This window comes from Anastrepha ludens, chromosome 4, assembly GCF_028408465.1.
Source record: "Anastrepha ludens isolate Willacy chromosome 4, idAnaLude1.1, whole genome shotgun sequence".
NCBI lineage: Eukaryota > Metazoa > Arthropoda > Insecta > Diptera > Tephritidae > Anastrepha > Anastrepha ludens.
Genome location: NC_071500.1, coordinates 79,860,204 through 79,878,166, shown reverse-complemented (window position 1 = coordinate 79,878,166; position 17,963 = coordinate 79,860,204). Strand labels below are relative to the sequence as shown.

Below are 17,963 nucleotides of genomic sequence, written 5' to 3'. Positions count from 1 at the left end.
GGAGCGAAATTTTGCTTCTAAGACATCCTCTTGGTACACTTCTGCCCCGGCCTTAACCACTTTTTCGCAGAATGATGGCCACGCTGAACCCTTTGAATAACATTTCTGGCGTCTTTAGAAGTTTTAGCATAGATTTTGACGTTTTTCTTATTAAGAACTACTTCAAACGTGAAAATCTTATCATGGCTGTTGACCGCGTGCCACCGAAAAAGCTGCTTGCATCTCTCGAGTCTAATTTTCTTCACGAGTAGCCTATATTAATTCAAATTAATAATAGTTAACTTAGAGGAAATAATAACTAACTTGGAAGAACAAAATCATTGGCAGTTCATCTTGTGTGGAAAGCAGTTACAACTATTCAAGTGTGCAGCGTGAGCTTGGGCAACAAAAACAATGAAAGCAAACTTTGAATATACTTGCACCTACCTTCACTACGCTTTGCTCATGTGTGTTTTGAATTTTGACGTAAGTCACGACTATTCTTGCATTACTAACTACTTTCAATTATTCATTATTAAATTTAAGGTCTTTTTTTATTTTTTCTAATTGTGTTCTGTAAATTTTTAATTAATTGATAAATTCTTGTTTTGATAACTATTTATTGACATCGGTGCTGGAATTTTCGTGTTTTAGCTTTCTTATATTCAAGCCTGAAAAGTGTTCGATCCTGTCCTCATGAAGGCTATCCAACTCTTCTCTATGTTGTAGCGCGTTGGCAATTACTAGGACTTCCTTCAAAATTACCTCATTATCAGAAAGAAAGCCTTCTAAATTCTCCATTAATGTGTCACTTAGGCGAAGTATTCCAGTTTTATCAGTTCGCAGCAAAACTTGAGGTGTCGTAAGCTACGATTACTTAATACTGCCTATTGATAACTTATACATTTTTAACGCAACTTTATCTAGTAAATATTTCCGCAACCTATATTTGAAATATATTCAGCTCAGATTATAAAAAGTGCAGATGGAGCCAATTTTTTTAATATTTTAACTGAAACATATCAATGTATGCAAGTATGCATGTAAATGTATTGGAACTTTATGAAGACTTTGCGCAATTGTCCCTTAGAAAAACACATTTTATATAGTACATATCATCATCATTGTTGGCTGGTCGGGTCTTCGCCTGCTATGGTATATGCCTCCAATTGTCTCGGTTTCGTGCGTGTGCTCCGTGCCCGAGATGATAGTAAATCTGCGTCTTCTTCTACACCGTCAATCCATCTAAGCGGCGGGCGACCCCTTCTTTTCTGTCTGCGGCATTTACCGCAGAGTATTTATTGAGATGGGTAATCCGTGTTAGCCCGCAAAATGTGACCTGCCCATCTCAATCTGTTAATCATAATTTTGGTTATCACAGATGGGTGCGCATATAGTTTTTTCCAGTTTTTGACATTCGAGACAATGATCGAATATTTGATACAACGCTATACTGCAGCGAAAGTCTTCAAAATTTTATAGTATATCGAGCGTGCTACTTTAAAAAATCGGACAACCTAGCAGTTATGACTGCAATTCGAACAAGCCCTGTTCATATACATATATTTCGTACCAATAATTAAAGTGTTTCCCTTACAGGTTACTGGCATAACTTTTCTCACGATCCTTTTAACTGCTATTATATGATGTTGTACATTTTAAAAGAATTCCAAATATAAATCACCCGTATTCAAAGATTAAAAAGGGTATATTCAGAAACGCATTATAAATGCGCAGTAATTGCAGCGCTGGCAACACTGCCAATGTGACAAGTGATGCAATTGATAGATTTGTTGACGATTTGCAAAAAGATTTGTTACATTTATGAACGCGTTTTACACTAAAATGGAAGTATTATTGAGTTTAGTTGTTGACGATATATTTGAAGTAAAAAGTGATAGTTTTTTGCTAAATTTAAGAAAAAAAAGACGTGTAAAGCTAAAAAGAAGATCACATATAGTAAGATGTTCATTAAAACGAAAAATTCCCAAAAATAAATCTTTTTTTCCTAGTCGCTAATGCTTTTTAATTTATTGTGATTGTAATTCATTACTTTTCCAATTTAAAAAAAAAAAAAAAAAATCTTTTTTTGAAACAATTAGAAAATTTTCGCTGCGCGATTTGCCCATATATTTTCAAATCTTTATTCACTTTTTTTATTTCTTCCGCCACCTTATTCCACAAAACACTCTTTTTCCTCCTCCTTGAAGCAAATTCACTTTCCATGCTCAGTCGGACTCTGAGAAGCAACTTTATTTCCGATGTACTTAGATAATCGCTAAAATCAAGAAAAATGTAATAAAATATTGTTTTAATAACGTATATTATATTTAATATATCTTTGCATTAAAAGCTAAAAAAATTAGTTTTATACTCAGTTTTCATCAGACATCATATTAGCGTAATCAGCGGCAGTATTAAAATTTTTCCTGCAAATAATGCGTGACTTTTGATACAAAAATGGCGTTTTGGAACGCGATGCATTTGCAGTACTGCCATATTTGCATTTCTGAACGCATTGCCAACACTGCAAAAGTACGTTGCGCATTATAATGCGTTTCTGAATATACCCTAACACTTGCAAGTCTGTAAGCCGTCGCCACTGCAGCATTACAATGAAGGTAGCAAAATACATGCAGAGGGACAATCGCCACCCTGAACCACGTTTCAATTAATTTTCATCCTTACAACTTTTTTTTTTACTGAAACACTTTTAAAAATTATTTTCTTTGGCAGCGTTATAACCAGAAAAAAAGAGAAATAAATACTTCTTTTATTCAATATACTTACATTTAATTTCCTTGAGTTTTTGGACCATAAATTATTACAATTCACGTACACTGGTGCAATACTATAACATAGTATAATACTTCTAATTTCAACAACCGCTCTTTTACCAAGATTTAATAAATCACATATTTCTGTTCGATGTTTTTATTGATCACCCACGATGTAGAGAATGCATAGTTGTGCCTAACATCAAACTGTTAATCGGCTCTGCAAATTTGAAGGAACAGCTGATTTTTTGACGTTAAAAGAGCTATGACAATGATTTATTTACAAAAAAGTTCAGAGCTTTGTCGTATATGAGACTGTGTTGGTCATATATGACAAAATCAACGCAGTCACTGTCCCTGTTACCTAGGTTCATAATCACGGCTGGGCACATTGAGTTGATATAGTCTCGAATTTAAACTAACTTTGCTCCAACACTTCATTTGATACATTTGGATGCTTTTCAGTATTTAACGTATTTTCACATATAATCAATTAGATTAATGTCTGGAAATGGTAGAGTCTACTATATTCTGCTCTACTGGCTTTTCTGCAGCTAGTTTTTGACAACGTGCGCCGTATGCTTAAGGCCTATATTTTTCTTATGTACCTGGCAGATTTTATAACAGACAAACAGCTTCAAATCATTAATGTCCACTGGCATGAAGTTCATTTCTTATGTTTTTTAGTTTGATAAGCAACCACATTCCTTGGTGCTTCACTTGTTGAATATATTAAAATTACGAAATATCTCTCTGCTTCAAAATAATCAAAAAAGTTCTTTTTATACTTTGCACCCAATAATGAAAACATAGTAAAAAATAACGAAAATGGCTTTATTGACTATGAAGATAGTCTCCTTGGAAGGCGATAGAATTCTGCATTCACTTAAACCAATTTTTGAAGAACTTTTCCCACTCAGTGAAATCTCCAAAACGAGATATTTAAAGGCTTCGGCAGGAGTTATTAGATGTCAAGTTAGAACTGTAAGGCGGATGACTCATTAATATATTCTTTTAGTGCTCAAAAACTCTCTTGTGTGAGCCGATAAGTGAGATCTCTATTTGTCTTGCTGAAAGATGAATTGTCTTCAAGAGTTAAGTCTATCTTTCGGGCGAAATACATTTTTCAACTCACTGAAAGAAGTACGAAGAAAGCTCCTAAGTGGAAATGTTATATGGAAGTTTATGTTAAAAAATACTAAAATTTTCGACTAAAATTTTCGAATTACAGCTCTTGATGCGGTGTTACAAGCACAAAATATAAAAGGCAATCCTTGTCTTACTTTTTTGCTCTAGTATTAATAATATACAATTTTTTGTTTGAATCATAATGGCGTTATTCATTTGTACAGACCTTCTTGGACCACATTATGTGCATCGAATATGAAATTGGTTATGTTCACATATATTTTGACCCATAAAATGTATTTAATTTTTTTTTCATGTAAATACTTACTTACTTAAAATATGGATTTCATAACTAAGTAGACATTATTGAGGTAGTAAGTTGTTTAGTTTAATTTAAAATCTAAGTAGCTTCTCAATAATAAAAAATGGCAATGCGATTGTACCTTAAATTGCATGAAAATATTTGTACATGAATACTTATATGTATGTACATATATGCTTACATAAATAATGATTTTTTAAGTAAAATATTTTGGCCATCAAGTTATTCCAAAAATTAGTATGAACTATAAATAAAAAATGTCTTTTAAACTAATCGTGAATGAATTTTTTCAAAAAATACATTTTAAATATATGAAAAATGTAGTATTTTTTAGGTTTGTACTAAATATTCATCCGCCAAAGTTATGGAGGTAAATTTAAATGCAGAAAATCTGCTTGATATTTCCCAAGAGAAACGTTAGCGTAAATGTTTGCCACCTATTGCAATCCCACGGCCACTGCCCCCCGTTCCCCATTCTCACGTTTCTGCATCACCACTCTGGCTTTTATCGTCATGTGAAGTTCCCTCTGCTTCAGCAGTAGTAGTTAATCCCTTCAAAAAAGGCACAAATTGAAAGCAAGTTATTAAATCTGGTACTCTAGTCTATCTGTATAGTATCTTTGCTATTCTTGATCTACTCACCAGCCGCATTGGACAATCGGCAAAGAAATGTGATTCGGATTTGCATATGTGGCAGCGTTTCGGTTGTGGCTCCTGCGGGCACAAAGATGCGATGTGGTTAGCGAATTTACCGCAATTATAGCAACGTACGCGCCGCCGTTTTTTTGTTCGCGGTCGAAAGGTACTACCAGTGCAGTCAAGTCCTTTGCTGCCGCTGACACGTGTCGCTTCCAGACCTCGTTCAGTTAGTTGGCACTCAAATTCCACTTCCTCTTGCTCACCCAACGACCGAAAGCCGGCCATTTTTATGACACTCTGTGACAAGTTAGGAAAATAAAGAAATCAGCATGAAGTTAAAACTGAACTATTGAAAGGCTTTGAAATGCAGAAATTTTACCTGATGGACAAATACCTCCTGCCCGCCATCGTTTGGTGTAATGAAACCCCAACCTTTGGCTACATTGAACCATTTGCACTTGCCGTAACGCACGCAGCCAGTTTCCGCTAGGTTATCATCTGTTAAAAATAAGAACAATTTATTGAAAATTAGTACATATTTAAAACGCTATTGAAGCTATAGTAATTAATACTGAACCTATCGACAATTAGAAATTTTAAATGCAATGTTTAAAATACTTTATGGCAAATATGTTTGTATGAATATCTCAAGTTTCTACTGTAATCGTATTTCGATATTTACTCAGAATATTAGCAGGAGTAGTAAAATAAGCTAATGGGTAGTAAGAGATCAGCGTTAACAATAATAATAACATTGCGAGTTATCGAGAATAATGCGAGTCTTGAAACCCAAAGGAGAATCTCCCTTGCCAACAAATATTACTTTGAACCAAGTAAGCAAACGTGTTGGCGATGGCGAAAATCGCAGTCGATGGAATAATGGACTGAATGATATTTACGGCGAAAGGACATAGTACGTGAATGAAGATCCAACTAAGTCATTCTGTCCAAATGAAAACAAACGCTTCAGCTCCAAAAGTATTTGATGCGGTACCGGTTGGTGGTAGCAGAGGAACAGGAAGGCCTCCTTTGCATTGAAAAAAATCAGGTAGAGAAGAGCGTGGCTCCACATGGTGTTTCTTGTCACTATGAGCAGAGTTTAGGAAGCTGATATAACAAAAACAAGTAGAGCAAATTATGGTAAAAAAACTAAAAAATATTTGCAATACCTCTTCCAGTGGCGAACGTGAGTAAATTTAAAAAAATTCAACTTAAAATCAGACCTGAAAACGTGATCTGAACCTAAATAGAACTCCATTATAGGACAGCCCTTTTCGAAAAATAGAAAGCTAAAAGTTCAATGGTTAACTAAAGCAAATTACCCCTAACAAATCAATTATAATTCTAATGAGAACTTTTGTTACACACATTTTGTTTTCGTATCTAAAAAAGCATGAGGGATGCATTTGAATACACAACACTGGGCATTTATGTAAACTTTACATTTTGATGAAAAAATGGAAAATAATTGTAAATTCATATTTATATTATTCATCTGCAATTGAAGCTAAACTAGTGATATTCCCAGAAAACAAATGTTAAAGCTGCAAGTGAAAGTTCCCAGACGTGCCGAAGCTTAAGAAATCTCATTTGGGTAGACTGTTTCATGCTATTTTTGGCCTTTCAGGAAAAAACAAATGTTCTCCACTGATATTTTAAAATTCTTATTCGATAGGGTTTTAGACTATGCCAATCACTATAATTGAAAGGATTCGAACTATTTTGGCATCCGGGATTTTGAATGTTCTTATTCGAAAAAGCCTTTGCGCATATTAATTTATATATATATATATATAATTGGCGCGTACACCCTTTTTGGGTGTTTGGCCAAGCTCCTCCTATTTGTGGTGTACGTCTTGATGTTGTTCCACAAATGGAGGGACTTACAGTTTCGAGCCGACTCCGAACGGCAGATATTTTTATGAGGAGCTTTTTCATGGCAGAAATACCCTGCCGAGGGGCGACCGCTATTAGACATTTTTTTTTCTTAATTTTTTGGTATTTTCACCGAGATTCGAACTGACATTCTCTCTGACAATTGCGTATGGTAGTAACGCACCAACGCATTCGGCTACGGCGGTCGCCGTTTAATGTTGCTCTTGAGTCACCTGAATACAAATTTGTCTATTTCAAAACATGTCTTAAGTTTTTCGCTCTGCTAAAAAAATCCGATTGAAAAAGTTTATAAATTTTATGAAGAGTAGATCCAATAAAACAAGATATTTTTTAATGCTAAAATAATATTTTTACATATCAATGCATGTAAAAGCGCACATTTTACAACAATAGTAATAAAAAGAGTGTGAATCGAACAATGACAATGGAATGAATTCGTATTATCCTTGCACATTTTTCCCTTAATTATTCTACTGTCGGCTACCTGACGTCGAGCACTGGCCTGACGGACAATAAAAGAAAACACGTTTAGCAAAGAGAGAGCATCTTGTTTTCCAACTAGAAAAAGAATGTGTAGTATTTCGGTTTGTTTGGGATAGTTGAGTAAGTTCTTAGAAATTGTAGGCTTTGATATTGAATTTTAAAAGAATTTCTCAGCTGCCAACCGGTTTAGAAGGCGAAAAAAATGCAAATCAAGTAGAAGGGTGGAAATAGTGTAAGAAGGGTAAATATTTAGTTCTTTGTTTGCATTTCCGATGCAAGATATGTACCGTCGAGCACAAATGTTTTTCATGAAATGTAGTCCGTTGTCTTATTAGAGATCGGAATAACCTAAAATAAATGGCACAGTGCCAATTTGGGTTGCGGTGATGGCAACACTAACCCAATATTTTCAAATGCTGCTGGAAATTCTAACTCGATCAACGTTATCGCCGCTAAGTGCTTGTTATCGAATTTCTTTCTTGAAATGAAATATGTGGACCTGAGCAATATGGGATGGGGTTTGAGTAATTTTTGGCGCCATGCCACACGGCTTACCTAATAATTGAACTCCTTGCGCGCCACTTTCCGATAATCCTGTTATCTGCCACTTGGGTAACGGCAATCGGCTTGACCCATACTTTGGAAGCAAGTATCCTTTAAGCTAATCATAAGGCTCACGGAAAACTTTGTTGAAAGGTTGAGTCACCAGGAAACTAGCCGAACTTATAATTTTTGTTCTTTAAATGAAGGGATGTCCATTTAATGCCGCCTCCGGATGGCACTTTTAAGTTTATCATGCAGGTGTTGAACGTATAACTAAACAACAATCTAAAAAACCTCATATCGAAACACCCTTTATTGTATTTTCATATTCATTATTATTCAACTCAAACTAAAAATACTTATAAACTACCACCCATAAGTATTTGCCCAATCTATTATCTACCCTCTGCTTCGTTTGTATTTTTCAAGGTTTACGACAGACCTATTGAAGAGGTGGACGGGCTAACGTATTTGTGATGCCTGATAGTACCTGATGGAAAGCAAAGATCGACATCGACGTAAGCCTAAAATGCATTTGGTATTCGAAACAATTACGTTAGCTTTGGTAGAACGCAGATGTTTTGATCCCAGTTAAAGATCAATGGTTAAGTCCAGAGAACCTATTAACGGGATTTCAGCACACTTTCGACACCAACGGATCCAAAAGCAGTGATGGTAGTGGATCTGGATACCATCCAGACACTAAATACTCCTACGCTACAGGACAAATGGCTATGCCATTCTTAACGGAAGTCATAGCGAATTGAGAAAAAGTGGCGGGGTAGTATTGGAATTCGTAGTGACGGTCAAGCTGATATAATTGCTAATTTAAGCTGGCCTTTGAAATTAGTTGGTGAATGTATGTCAAAACTGAACAGGGTTGCAAAGCACAACAAAGTTTAATTTCTTTGGGTGCCAGGACATGGTGGTATTACAGTGAATGGCCAATGAAGGCTCTGAAAGCATACCAACCTTAACCTTTTCTAAGTGTCAATTCTGCATTGATTCAACTATAGATTGACGATTTTATGAGGTCTAGCGATGGAAAACGGTCTGTGTTGGGCTCTTGCAGAGTAGCCAAGTGCTTTCCGAAGGAACCAAACTGAAAATTACCCACCTTTCTCTTAAAATTTAGTAGGAAGGACCTGAGAATACTGTTTGATGTAGTCTCAGCACACAACGCCGGCTGTCAGCATATGGCTACCAGGGGAATCATTGGCTACCCAATGTGCCTATCCTGTCTGGAGAATGAGGACACTATAAAGTATTGTAGCTGTCCGACGTTTTCTAGAATCAGACTTAGGCTGATGTACTGAGTATGAATAAAGTTTATACTCTTCCTCTTCCGGATATCTTAATATTCATCAATGAATCCGTTTGTGACTTTAAACACATTTTTCCATCTTACCATCTATATTGTATCTATCCTGCTTCTCTATTCTTTCCAATTGAATATATCCGGGTTTAGTACAATGGTCTTCCTGACTGAGTGCTTGGACTTATCCAACCCCTAAAATATCTAATCTAAACTAAATGTCAAATCTGGGCTGCTCTATGGCCGTGAAATATGGTTGGATAAACGGATAAACTGCAGTTCTTTGTCAACAGATGCCTGTGTACATCTGGTGGCCAGAAAATTGGATCACCAACGAAGCACTTATGGGGCGGGGTAAGTAAAAACCAATCAGTATTAAAACTAGAGAAAGAAAGTGGAGATGACTCGGACACATCTAAATTTCAAGCACTTGACAGCGCTCTAGCATGGACGGAAACTTGACACATATGTACTTATATTTTAATATTAATTACGCCCATTTCCAAAAAACTTTAATTTAAAAATGCAAAACATAAGTCATTTCTCATACTAAATCAAGTTCACTCTTGGTAGAGGGTTCGTTAAAATCTGTAAAAGGGAAATATCGAATAGTTACCATGTAAAGTCTAACGCTGAAAGAAAAGTTTTTACTAATAGCGGTCGCTCCTCGGGAGGCAATGCCAAACCTCCGAATGTACTTCTGCCATGAAAAAGTTAATCAGTCGGAGTCGGCTTAAAACTGTAGGTCTCTCCATTTGTGAAACAACATAAAGATGCACGCCACAAATAGGAAGAGAAGCTTGGCCAAACACTCATAAGGGGTGTAAACGCAAGTTTGGTTTGGAAGGGAGCCAATAATTGAGATACCTTAAAGAATTTTTGGTGGAAATATTTGCCTTAACTGTCTCTATAAAAGATTACCAGAAAGGTTGTCATAGATAGTTAAGAAAATTTTTACTTTTATCGATTCTGATTAATTTGGTTATATATGTTCATAAATCATAACCAGAATTTATCCCTTTCCAAGATATTTGATTTTAAAAATAAATCTTTTTTGGTCGTAAGACCAGTTTTCTATGTTGGAACGTTCATAGGTTCGCTGCTACATATTTGTATCATCACGAATGTGTTTTTATGAATGAAAAGTGAAGACTAAAGTTTGTGTTTACTTTATACAGTTTTGACTGGTACATCTGATAATATAAGCATAAACATGTGTACCTCCATACATATATACCAGCTCCAGCACACATATTTCATTTGTAGAGCGAGCAAAGCGCTTTTATTTGTATTCGTATTTGAGTGCGGATGTACTACTCCAATCTTATCTACTAACCCACAAAAGAGGCGGTTGAACGACTTCACAAATTTGGCGCCTTATTTCTTTTTTAGTTTAAAATCAATTTCACTCTGCTCGAATATTTCGTTCTACTCGAGCGTCATTCAAATATACGAATTTGGGAATTCAGATGAAAACTGAAGTATGTCAGTATTCACACGGTCCCTAAATCATACCTATCGCACACGTATACACGTACATATGTATGTATATATGCAAATATACATATGTGTACAAACAATATTTGTAAGTGACTATTGGAACGTCCCATCCACTTTCGCGCGTTCATCCATCGCCATGTACTTCTCTTCGAATTCCCCTCTTCCCTATATTTCTCACATTCACATTTCTCAACATCGTTTCATAACCTTTACGCACTTAAATATGGCGAATGTATGTATGTATGTATGTCCTCTGAGTGCTTTTGACGTTAGGCTTGAACCTGTACAGCCTACTTCAAAAGCGTACATAATTTCGTACACATGTATGTATGTAAGCGTATACATTTTACTTGTTTATCCTTAGAGACAATATTCTAATTTGTATGAACCAATTTTGCTGCGCGTTGCTTGTTGCGAAGACATATATATGTACGTATGTATGCTCGTTTAACGAGTACTTCCTTTTTTATTGCCAAGCGATTTATTTTTAGCTGTCGTTGAAGCACTTGTGACCCAGGGATATCACTTTACATTACTTTAAGAATTTGTATGCTATTGTAGACATAGATGTGGCATGATTGTAGAGCACACATACACATAAGAATGCGAATGTTTTTAAGATGAATATTCGGGAGCATATATGTACATACATAAATTTGGTGACTGCGTATAAATATGGTGATTACACATATACATATGCGGCCGCTGTAGCTGAATGGGTTGGTGCGTGACTACCATTCGGTAGTGCGTAGGTTGGAATCTCCGTGCGTGAAACACCAAATGATAGAAACAGTTTTCTCGAATAGGGGTCCTCCTGCGGCAGGCAATGGCAAGCCTCCGAGTCTATTTCTGTTATTAAAAAGCTCCTCACAAACATCAATTGCCGTTCGGAGACGGCTTAAAACTTTTGGTCATTGGTCACGCCATACGTGGAACCAAATCACGAAACACACCACAAATCGGAGGAGAAGCTCTTCCAGACTCCCAATAAAGGATGTAAGCGCCAATTATATAATATATATGTATATATACTGTATATTTATGTAATATAAAAAATATTAAAAAAAAATATTTTTTAAAACATAACTCATTTAGTTTTCATTGATATTAATCCTTTTTAAAATTAGTGTTTAAAAAAAGTTAATGGTTAAGTACTTGATTAATATTAAGTGGCGCAAAATAACTGTCCTATTTTGTTTTGAATACCAGTTTTACTAAATAAAACGAAAATGATTGTGAGTGATAGAAACCTTTATTTTGACCTTTATCTTTGTCTATTTGTATACTGCAGCTATTAATTCACAATTGTGAAAATTATTACCGTACGACACAAATTGCAAAAATTATATTATTATTTGTGCCATTTTATAGTATAGAGGGTGAATATGGTAGCTGAGCTGTGGCTATAACTTCCCAAGAACCATTATCAAATAAGGCATGGAGGACTACAGCTTAACTCAAGAAAGGAAGGCACATGCCGTTATCGTCGCTATATATGCAAATCACACCAATTTAGAAACCTCTAATTTTCTTCAGTGCGCCCATTCATTCATTCATAATGTTCACGGTGCAGGATCTGTTGCAAAACGCAAAAAACTCGAGGAGCGTGCTTTTGTCCGATCTGCAGAAATTACACAAAAATACAAGCGGTTATCGATGAGGACTCTTTAAAATCAATAAGAATTTCTTTCATTTACAAAAAACTTGTTGATGGTGGAAGAAAATATTTGGGATATTTTTAAAACGTATACAGCTACGACAAGTTTTTCACAATTCTCTCATTCTATCTGAAGCTATATAATTTTTAATTTTTTTTTAAATAAATTTTTATTAATTTTGTGTCATACGAGTATATAAAATTACTTTCATTTGAATTCTAAGCACTAGAATGTATTTTAAAGCTTGGACTCTGATTTAAATAATCAATGTAGTTATTATAGAATCGTTTTTAGTTATCGTTAAATTCATTTTAATATTTAAATATAATAATAAATAAAAATATTTCGTTTTATCCTATCGGAGATCAAATTCCTTACAACTAGATGTATTCAAATTTCCTCCCCGCATTTGATGGTTTTGAATTTGAGTTCTAAAATAATTAAGATAACTTCTGTGACACAAATATTCTGAGACTTTATTTAAAGAACTCAATTGTGGAAAAGAGACAATAAGCAAACAAAAGACAAAATTCGAATGCAGGCTATCCAAAAAACTTATATGGTAAGGACATTTGGGTTGTAATAAAAATATATTACTTCAATGGCTTGTAAAGCTAATAGCAATTTCGTAAAAACAAAATTCTACGGATATGATTTATAAAAAATATAGAAAGAAGTGTACCAAGGACGCTGCCTTGTGGTTCTTCAGTACTTCAGCTCTAACTGTATAAATGTAGAAGTAAGAAAAAATGCAACTCCAATTACAGGTAATTTATGAAAGCTTGAACACAATTATTAATAATGCCTGCAGCAAAATTTAGTCCAGATAATATTTTGCACTTATTGCTGCTCCGCCAAATTTACAGGTGTAATTTGTATATAAGTAAGTAATTTTTGGTTCAGAGAAAATTTAGACACTACAGTGAAGTAATCAATTTTGTAAAATATCTGCCGATTCTCCTGGAAAATCTTTGACAACCAATATTTTTATTTGGTTTCACCTTTGCGATAAAAAGTATTCTAGAAGTACAGGACAAATCTTAATGCCGCCATGATTTCAGCAATCAGAAAAAAAGGAATACAAGTAGACGTAGCGTACATTATCTTCGATTTATGGCAAAGTTGTGTTGACGGTGTGAGATACTCCTTTAACCTCATTCATTGATGCTAGTATTCATTCTTCGGTCATCCATTGTTCGTGGATAGACTGACTGCAGACTTCTTTACTCTTCTTCTGTTTCAATTTATTATTGAAAAAAAATGTTCTATGTTACAAATTATTTGGGGACTTTAATTGAAGTGTTGATGAAAATATTCGGAAGGCTTAAAAATTTGTTTGATAATATTTATTCGTTGCTCAACCGCTGCATACCACTCAAGAGAATGGCATTACGTAAATCATTGGAATCCTAGCTATTATCGATAGCTGCTAATATTTTTTGATCGGTAAGGGCCTGCCACTGTAAATTTTCAAATCTCGAATAAAATGTAAAATAAAGGTCTTTCTTCTGGTTCTTCTTTTGTGGTAAATAACGCAGAAAAGGCGTTTGAAAAATAATGCAATCCTGCAAAAACCGTCACGTTCGTATAAAGTTTGGAATTTTGAAACCGATTTGATTCTGCATGGCTTTAATCCTTTAAAGCATAAAACTGGTTCCTGAGGAATGCAAATGTAAATGTTCATTGAGGAATGTAAATTTACATAATTATTAGTTTTAATTGTTCTCCTTTTTGGTGGAAAGTATTTCTCATGTGTAGGTATTTGCTCATTAAATATTCATATCTACTTATGTAACTTAGGTATGTGAGGAAATATGTGTGTGTGAATGTAAATTACTGGTAATACCCCTTCAGTGCGCATCAGCCTTGAATCATATGTGGTCACACTACTTGGAGAATCAGTGGCGGTATCTATTCTTCCCCGTTGCACGTCCAATGGCCTCGAACCTGGCACTCAGAATATGCTATTAGCTAATTTACAAACTATTTTTGTGCACTTATATGGTGAAAAGGTTGAAGTACCACTCTGGCTAACCAAGTAGCACTAAAGCCAACTTAAAATGTATTTTATCACAAAAACGCAGTTTTAACTTTAAAATAAGTAAAACGTGATTTTAGAATGTTAAACTAAAGTTTTATGTTGAAGTTTTGCTGTGAAAGTTGTGAAAAATTTTAGGTAATTGGCACCGGCCGGCATTAGTCTGGCTCTGAATAGAAACTCTCCTGTTGATTTTTCTCTATTTCTTCCTTTCCTCTTATCACAAACGCACAGCTCTCAAGTTAGACTGAACACTTTACATACAGAAGTGCTAAACAATCCGCTCCGAATGCATGAACTGTCAAGTGCAGACAATCCGTCAAACACACCGGCTTATTTAAATAGTGTTTATATTGACCCTTCATCAAATAATCGTGATCCTTCATCGTGATCCAACATCAAACCGTTAAAAAATGTTAAAGCACTCGGAAATGATACTATTTTCCCGTACTATAAAAAGTATGAGATGATGAAGTTTGGGTGAAAAGGGTGAATTATGAAATTTACCTAGTCAAAACTTTACTGCCCATGTCCAACAAAATTTAACTTGACCGCATTTAACCTTGGAGAAAATCAGCATGTCGACCTTATAAACACCAATCACATCATATTAGAACAATGCAACGTCATGTGCTCTTTATTGACTTTAAAGAGCTTTCGATAGTGTTTAAGGGAACTATGTGTGGAAAGACTGTCTTTAAATGTCGCGTTCTACACAATGGTTTGTTGGCAGAACCCTTTGGAGTTCAAACAGGTGTGTGACAGAGCTGCATTTTGTCGCCAATACTGTTTATCCTCTGCCTAGATGAAGTAATGCACGCTTCATTGAACGAAACAATGGACGCCGTTCTCTCACCTCGCGGATCTTGAGTACGCCGTTGTCAGAGTAAGTCAGAGACAAATCTAAATAAATTAGTAAGTCACAGCAGAGTAATAAGCCTAGAAATACAATAAATGCAAGAAAAACCTAAACGCTCTTTTAGGGCGACGAATGCATTAAATGCATACAGACTGTTATTTACTAGGGAATTGTTATTACAACCAAAAGTACTGACGAAGACGTAGATGCGAGGGTCAATAAAGCAAATTCAGTATTTAGTATGCTGAGAAACATATGGAAATCGGGGTAAATCTGTAGCAAAACAAAGCTACATATTCGTTAATCTAATGTAAAATCAGCGCTATTTTATGAATCCGAATGAACTAAAATTACAACATTTATTAATAAACTTTTACAAAGAATTCTTAGTATAAGATGGCCGGAAAGAATAAGTAAAGAAGATGTGTGTAGTCGTACCCAACAAGGCACTGTACCGATAGTTATTAGTTATTAGATATTTTTGCATTTTATATTAAAACTTTTGAACCCGAATTCTTTGAATTAAAAACGAAGAAAAATGTGCCATGATTTAATTATTTTAAATTATTCCCACTGACAACATATCAATGTGGACGAGCCGACTCTGAAGTGGTTAAGGGAGATTGCTGGAAGTAGTATACCGTAGCAGCATTTTGGCTCTGCCCAAAGCGAAGGTCCTTATCAGCGACAAAATCCTGATGTGCCAACGGGGGATTGGAGAGTGTTTAAAGTCATCAAGCCGGTTAAAGGCGAGGGACAAATTTACACAGGTACATGGAAAATGGTTGAAGTGCTTAGAAAGTTATTGTCAAAGCATCTTTCCGTACCTAACCTTGTCAGGAAGGAAGATGATACATGGTCTAAAAACAGCGCAGAAACTCTAGATGATCTCATTAGCACCCACTTTCCAGGCTGTGTCGACATAAGCAATACCGATCCAGCCAGGGTGACAGTGGGATTTACTAAAATAGAATAGGTGCAATTGGGATTGGGCAATCAATTCATTTGGGTGTTTCAAATCGCCTGGACCAGATGGTATTATTCCGGTCATGATACAAAAAGTTCCCCGTTTAGTAGTCAGTAATGAACGCTAAAGTAAATTTCCATTTAATTAGAGACATTTACATAATTTAACCTAAACTGGAGTGCCTTGATACTCTTTAGTGCACTTGCTATGGTCGATCAAGTGTCAGCGACTCTGTCGGCCCCGACAAAAGAAGAGAAAAAAAATCATAGAGAACTATTGTACAATGGAACAAACAACCAGGTTTAAAGCACTCCAGATAATTTTTGGTACATTTCAACCGAACACGCTGTAAAGATTGCATAAGTTTAAGAATTATCACGAGCCTTTTCACTAAATCTAAAATACTTTTTTTAAAAGTAATTAGCAAGTTTTGCAGAGTGAAGAATGCAACTGCAAGGTGCATGTCCTACACCGGTAAATAAATGCAAAATAATACTGTGTAACCATCTAATAATTAACGGTGCGATCAATTACGTGATTGAGATCATAAAGTCTATACAAGCTTCCATCTAAATTCGGGAAGGAGACACGATAGATGTAAGAGTTGCAGTGCTCTTTCTCCAATATAATAGCAATAGTAAACCAGACAAGCCATAGCAAGGCGTGGCCGGGTATAATTAGTAACCAAATAAAAAAGAGAAATTAGAATTTCATTTTTAGAATTATTCTTTGGCGAAACGATATTGTAACCCAGTAGGAGAAGTGGTGTAACTCGAACCAAATGTCAATTGCAATTTCAACCACCACTATACTATGCATTGGAAAAAAGAGACATTCTTAATAAATCGTAGAGAAATGAAACCTAAAATATATTTCAACTGGCTAAATAAAATTGCAGCATTTCAAAAGAAGTGGCTATTGTGCAAAAAATTAGTAGAAGAAGAGCCAGACAATATTGACTTTTTATTTCTTTATTAAGTTTAAAATTGATCGACACTAAATACCCACTTTGATAAGAAAGCTCAACGGAATATTGATCAATATGAATGGCTAAGAGATACATTTCAATCGACTCCCTCATCTACATCTCATTCTTCATCTTAACTACTTAATGGTAGAGAAGGAACGACTGTTAGAACTGTATTGTGGTACGAGCCTAAAACTACGATTCGGCCAAAACAAATTCTGTCAATTTTAAATTGAAGAATTAATTTAACTAAAGCTGATTCGAGTTAATTAGCCAACTAATATAAGCCACATACTAAAAATAGTGATTTTCGGCAGGTTCACATTGTGTTTTGTATTTTCTGTGATATCAGAAAAAACAACAGTTACAATGGCTTTAATACAAATGTTATTTACCTTTGGTTTTGTTGACATTAGGTGACGAATCACCTTCCTCCGAATGTTGTTGTTGTGATGTCGGCATTTGCTCTTTGGGCTTCTTCCTCCTTGAACGATTATTTGGTTTTGTTGGTGCAGCTGCTGCCCTGTGTGACGTTGATTGTGCTTGTGGTGTTCTTAGTTGTTTGGCTGATACTGCTAGTTGTAGGTTGCATTCCGAGGAAATTGTTAATTGTTTTTTGTTTTCTTTTTTCTTGTGTAGTTTCAAAACCAACTGATGATGACTAGATTTGTAACTCAGAATGGAAATACTTCAAAAAGTTAACACTTTACTTATCGTTCTTTCTAAATTGTTTAGACCCTATTGTTATTTATAATTTGCATTTTTATTTTTTACTTTTTTATTTTTGAATTGATTTCACAAAATGGACAACTTCACTATTGGTTCAGAAGTTTTTAATTTTGGTATTTTTTATTTTACTGATTGGCACTTTACTTTACTTCCTTTTTTGGTG

General features: G+C 35.0%; 1 protein-coding gene across 1 annotated transcript; it reads right to left on the bottom strand.

The window, feature by feature from the left end:
- Window positions 1–4,147: 4,147 nt before the first annotated feature.
- On the bottom strand, window positions 4,148–17,724 carry LOC128861753 (protein lin-28 homolog). Its single transcript, XM_054100136.1, has 4 exons — window positions 17,467–17,724; window positions 5,225–5,343; window positions 4,849–5,142; window positions 4,148–4,758 (listed from the first exon to the last, which is right to left on the bottom strand). The coding sequence occupies exons 1-4, from the start codon at window positions 17,531–17,533 to the stop codon at window positions 4,684–4,686; spliced, it is 555 nt and encodes a 184-aa protein (XP_053956111.1). The 5' UTR covers window positions 17,534–17,724; the 3' UTR covers window positions 4,148–4,683.
- Between the last annotated feature and the right edge of the window lie 239 nt (window positions 17,725–17,963).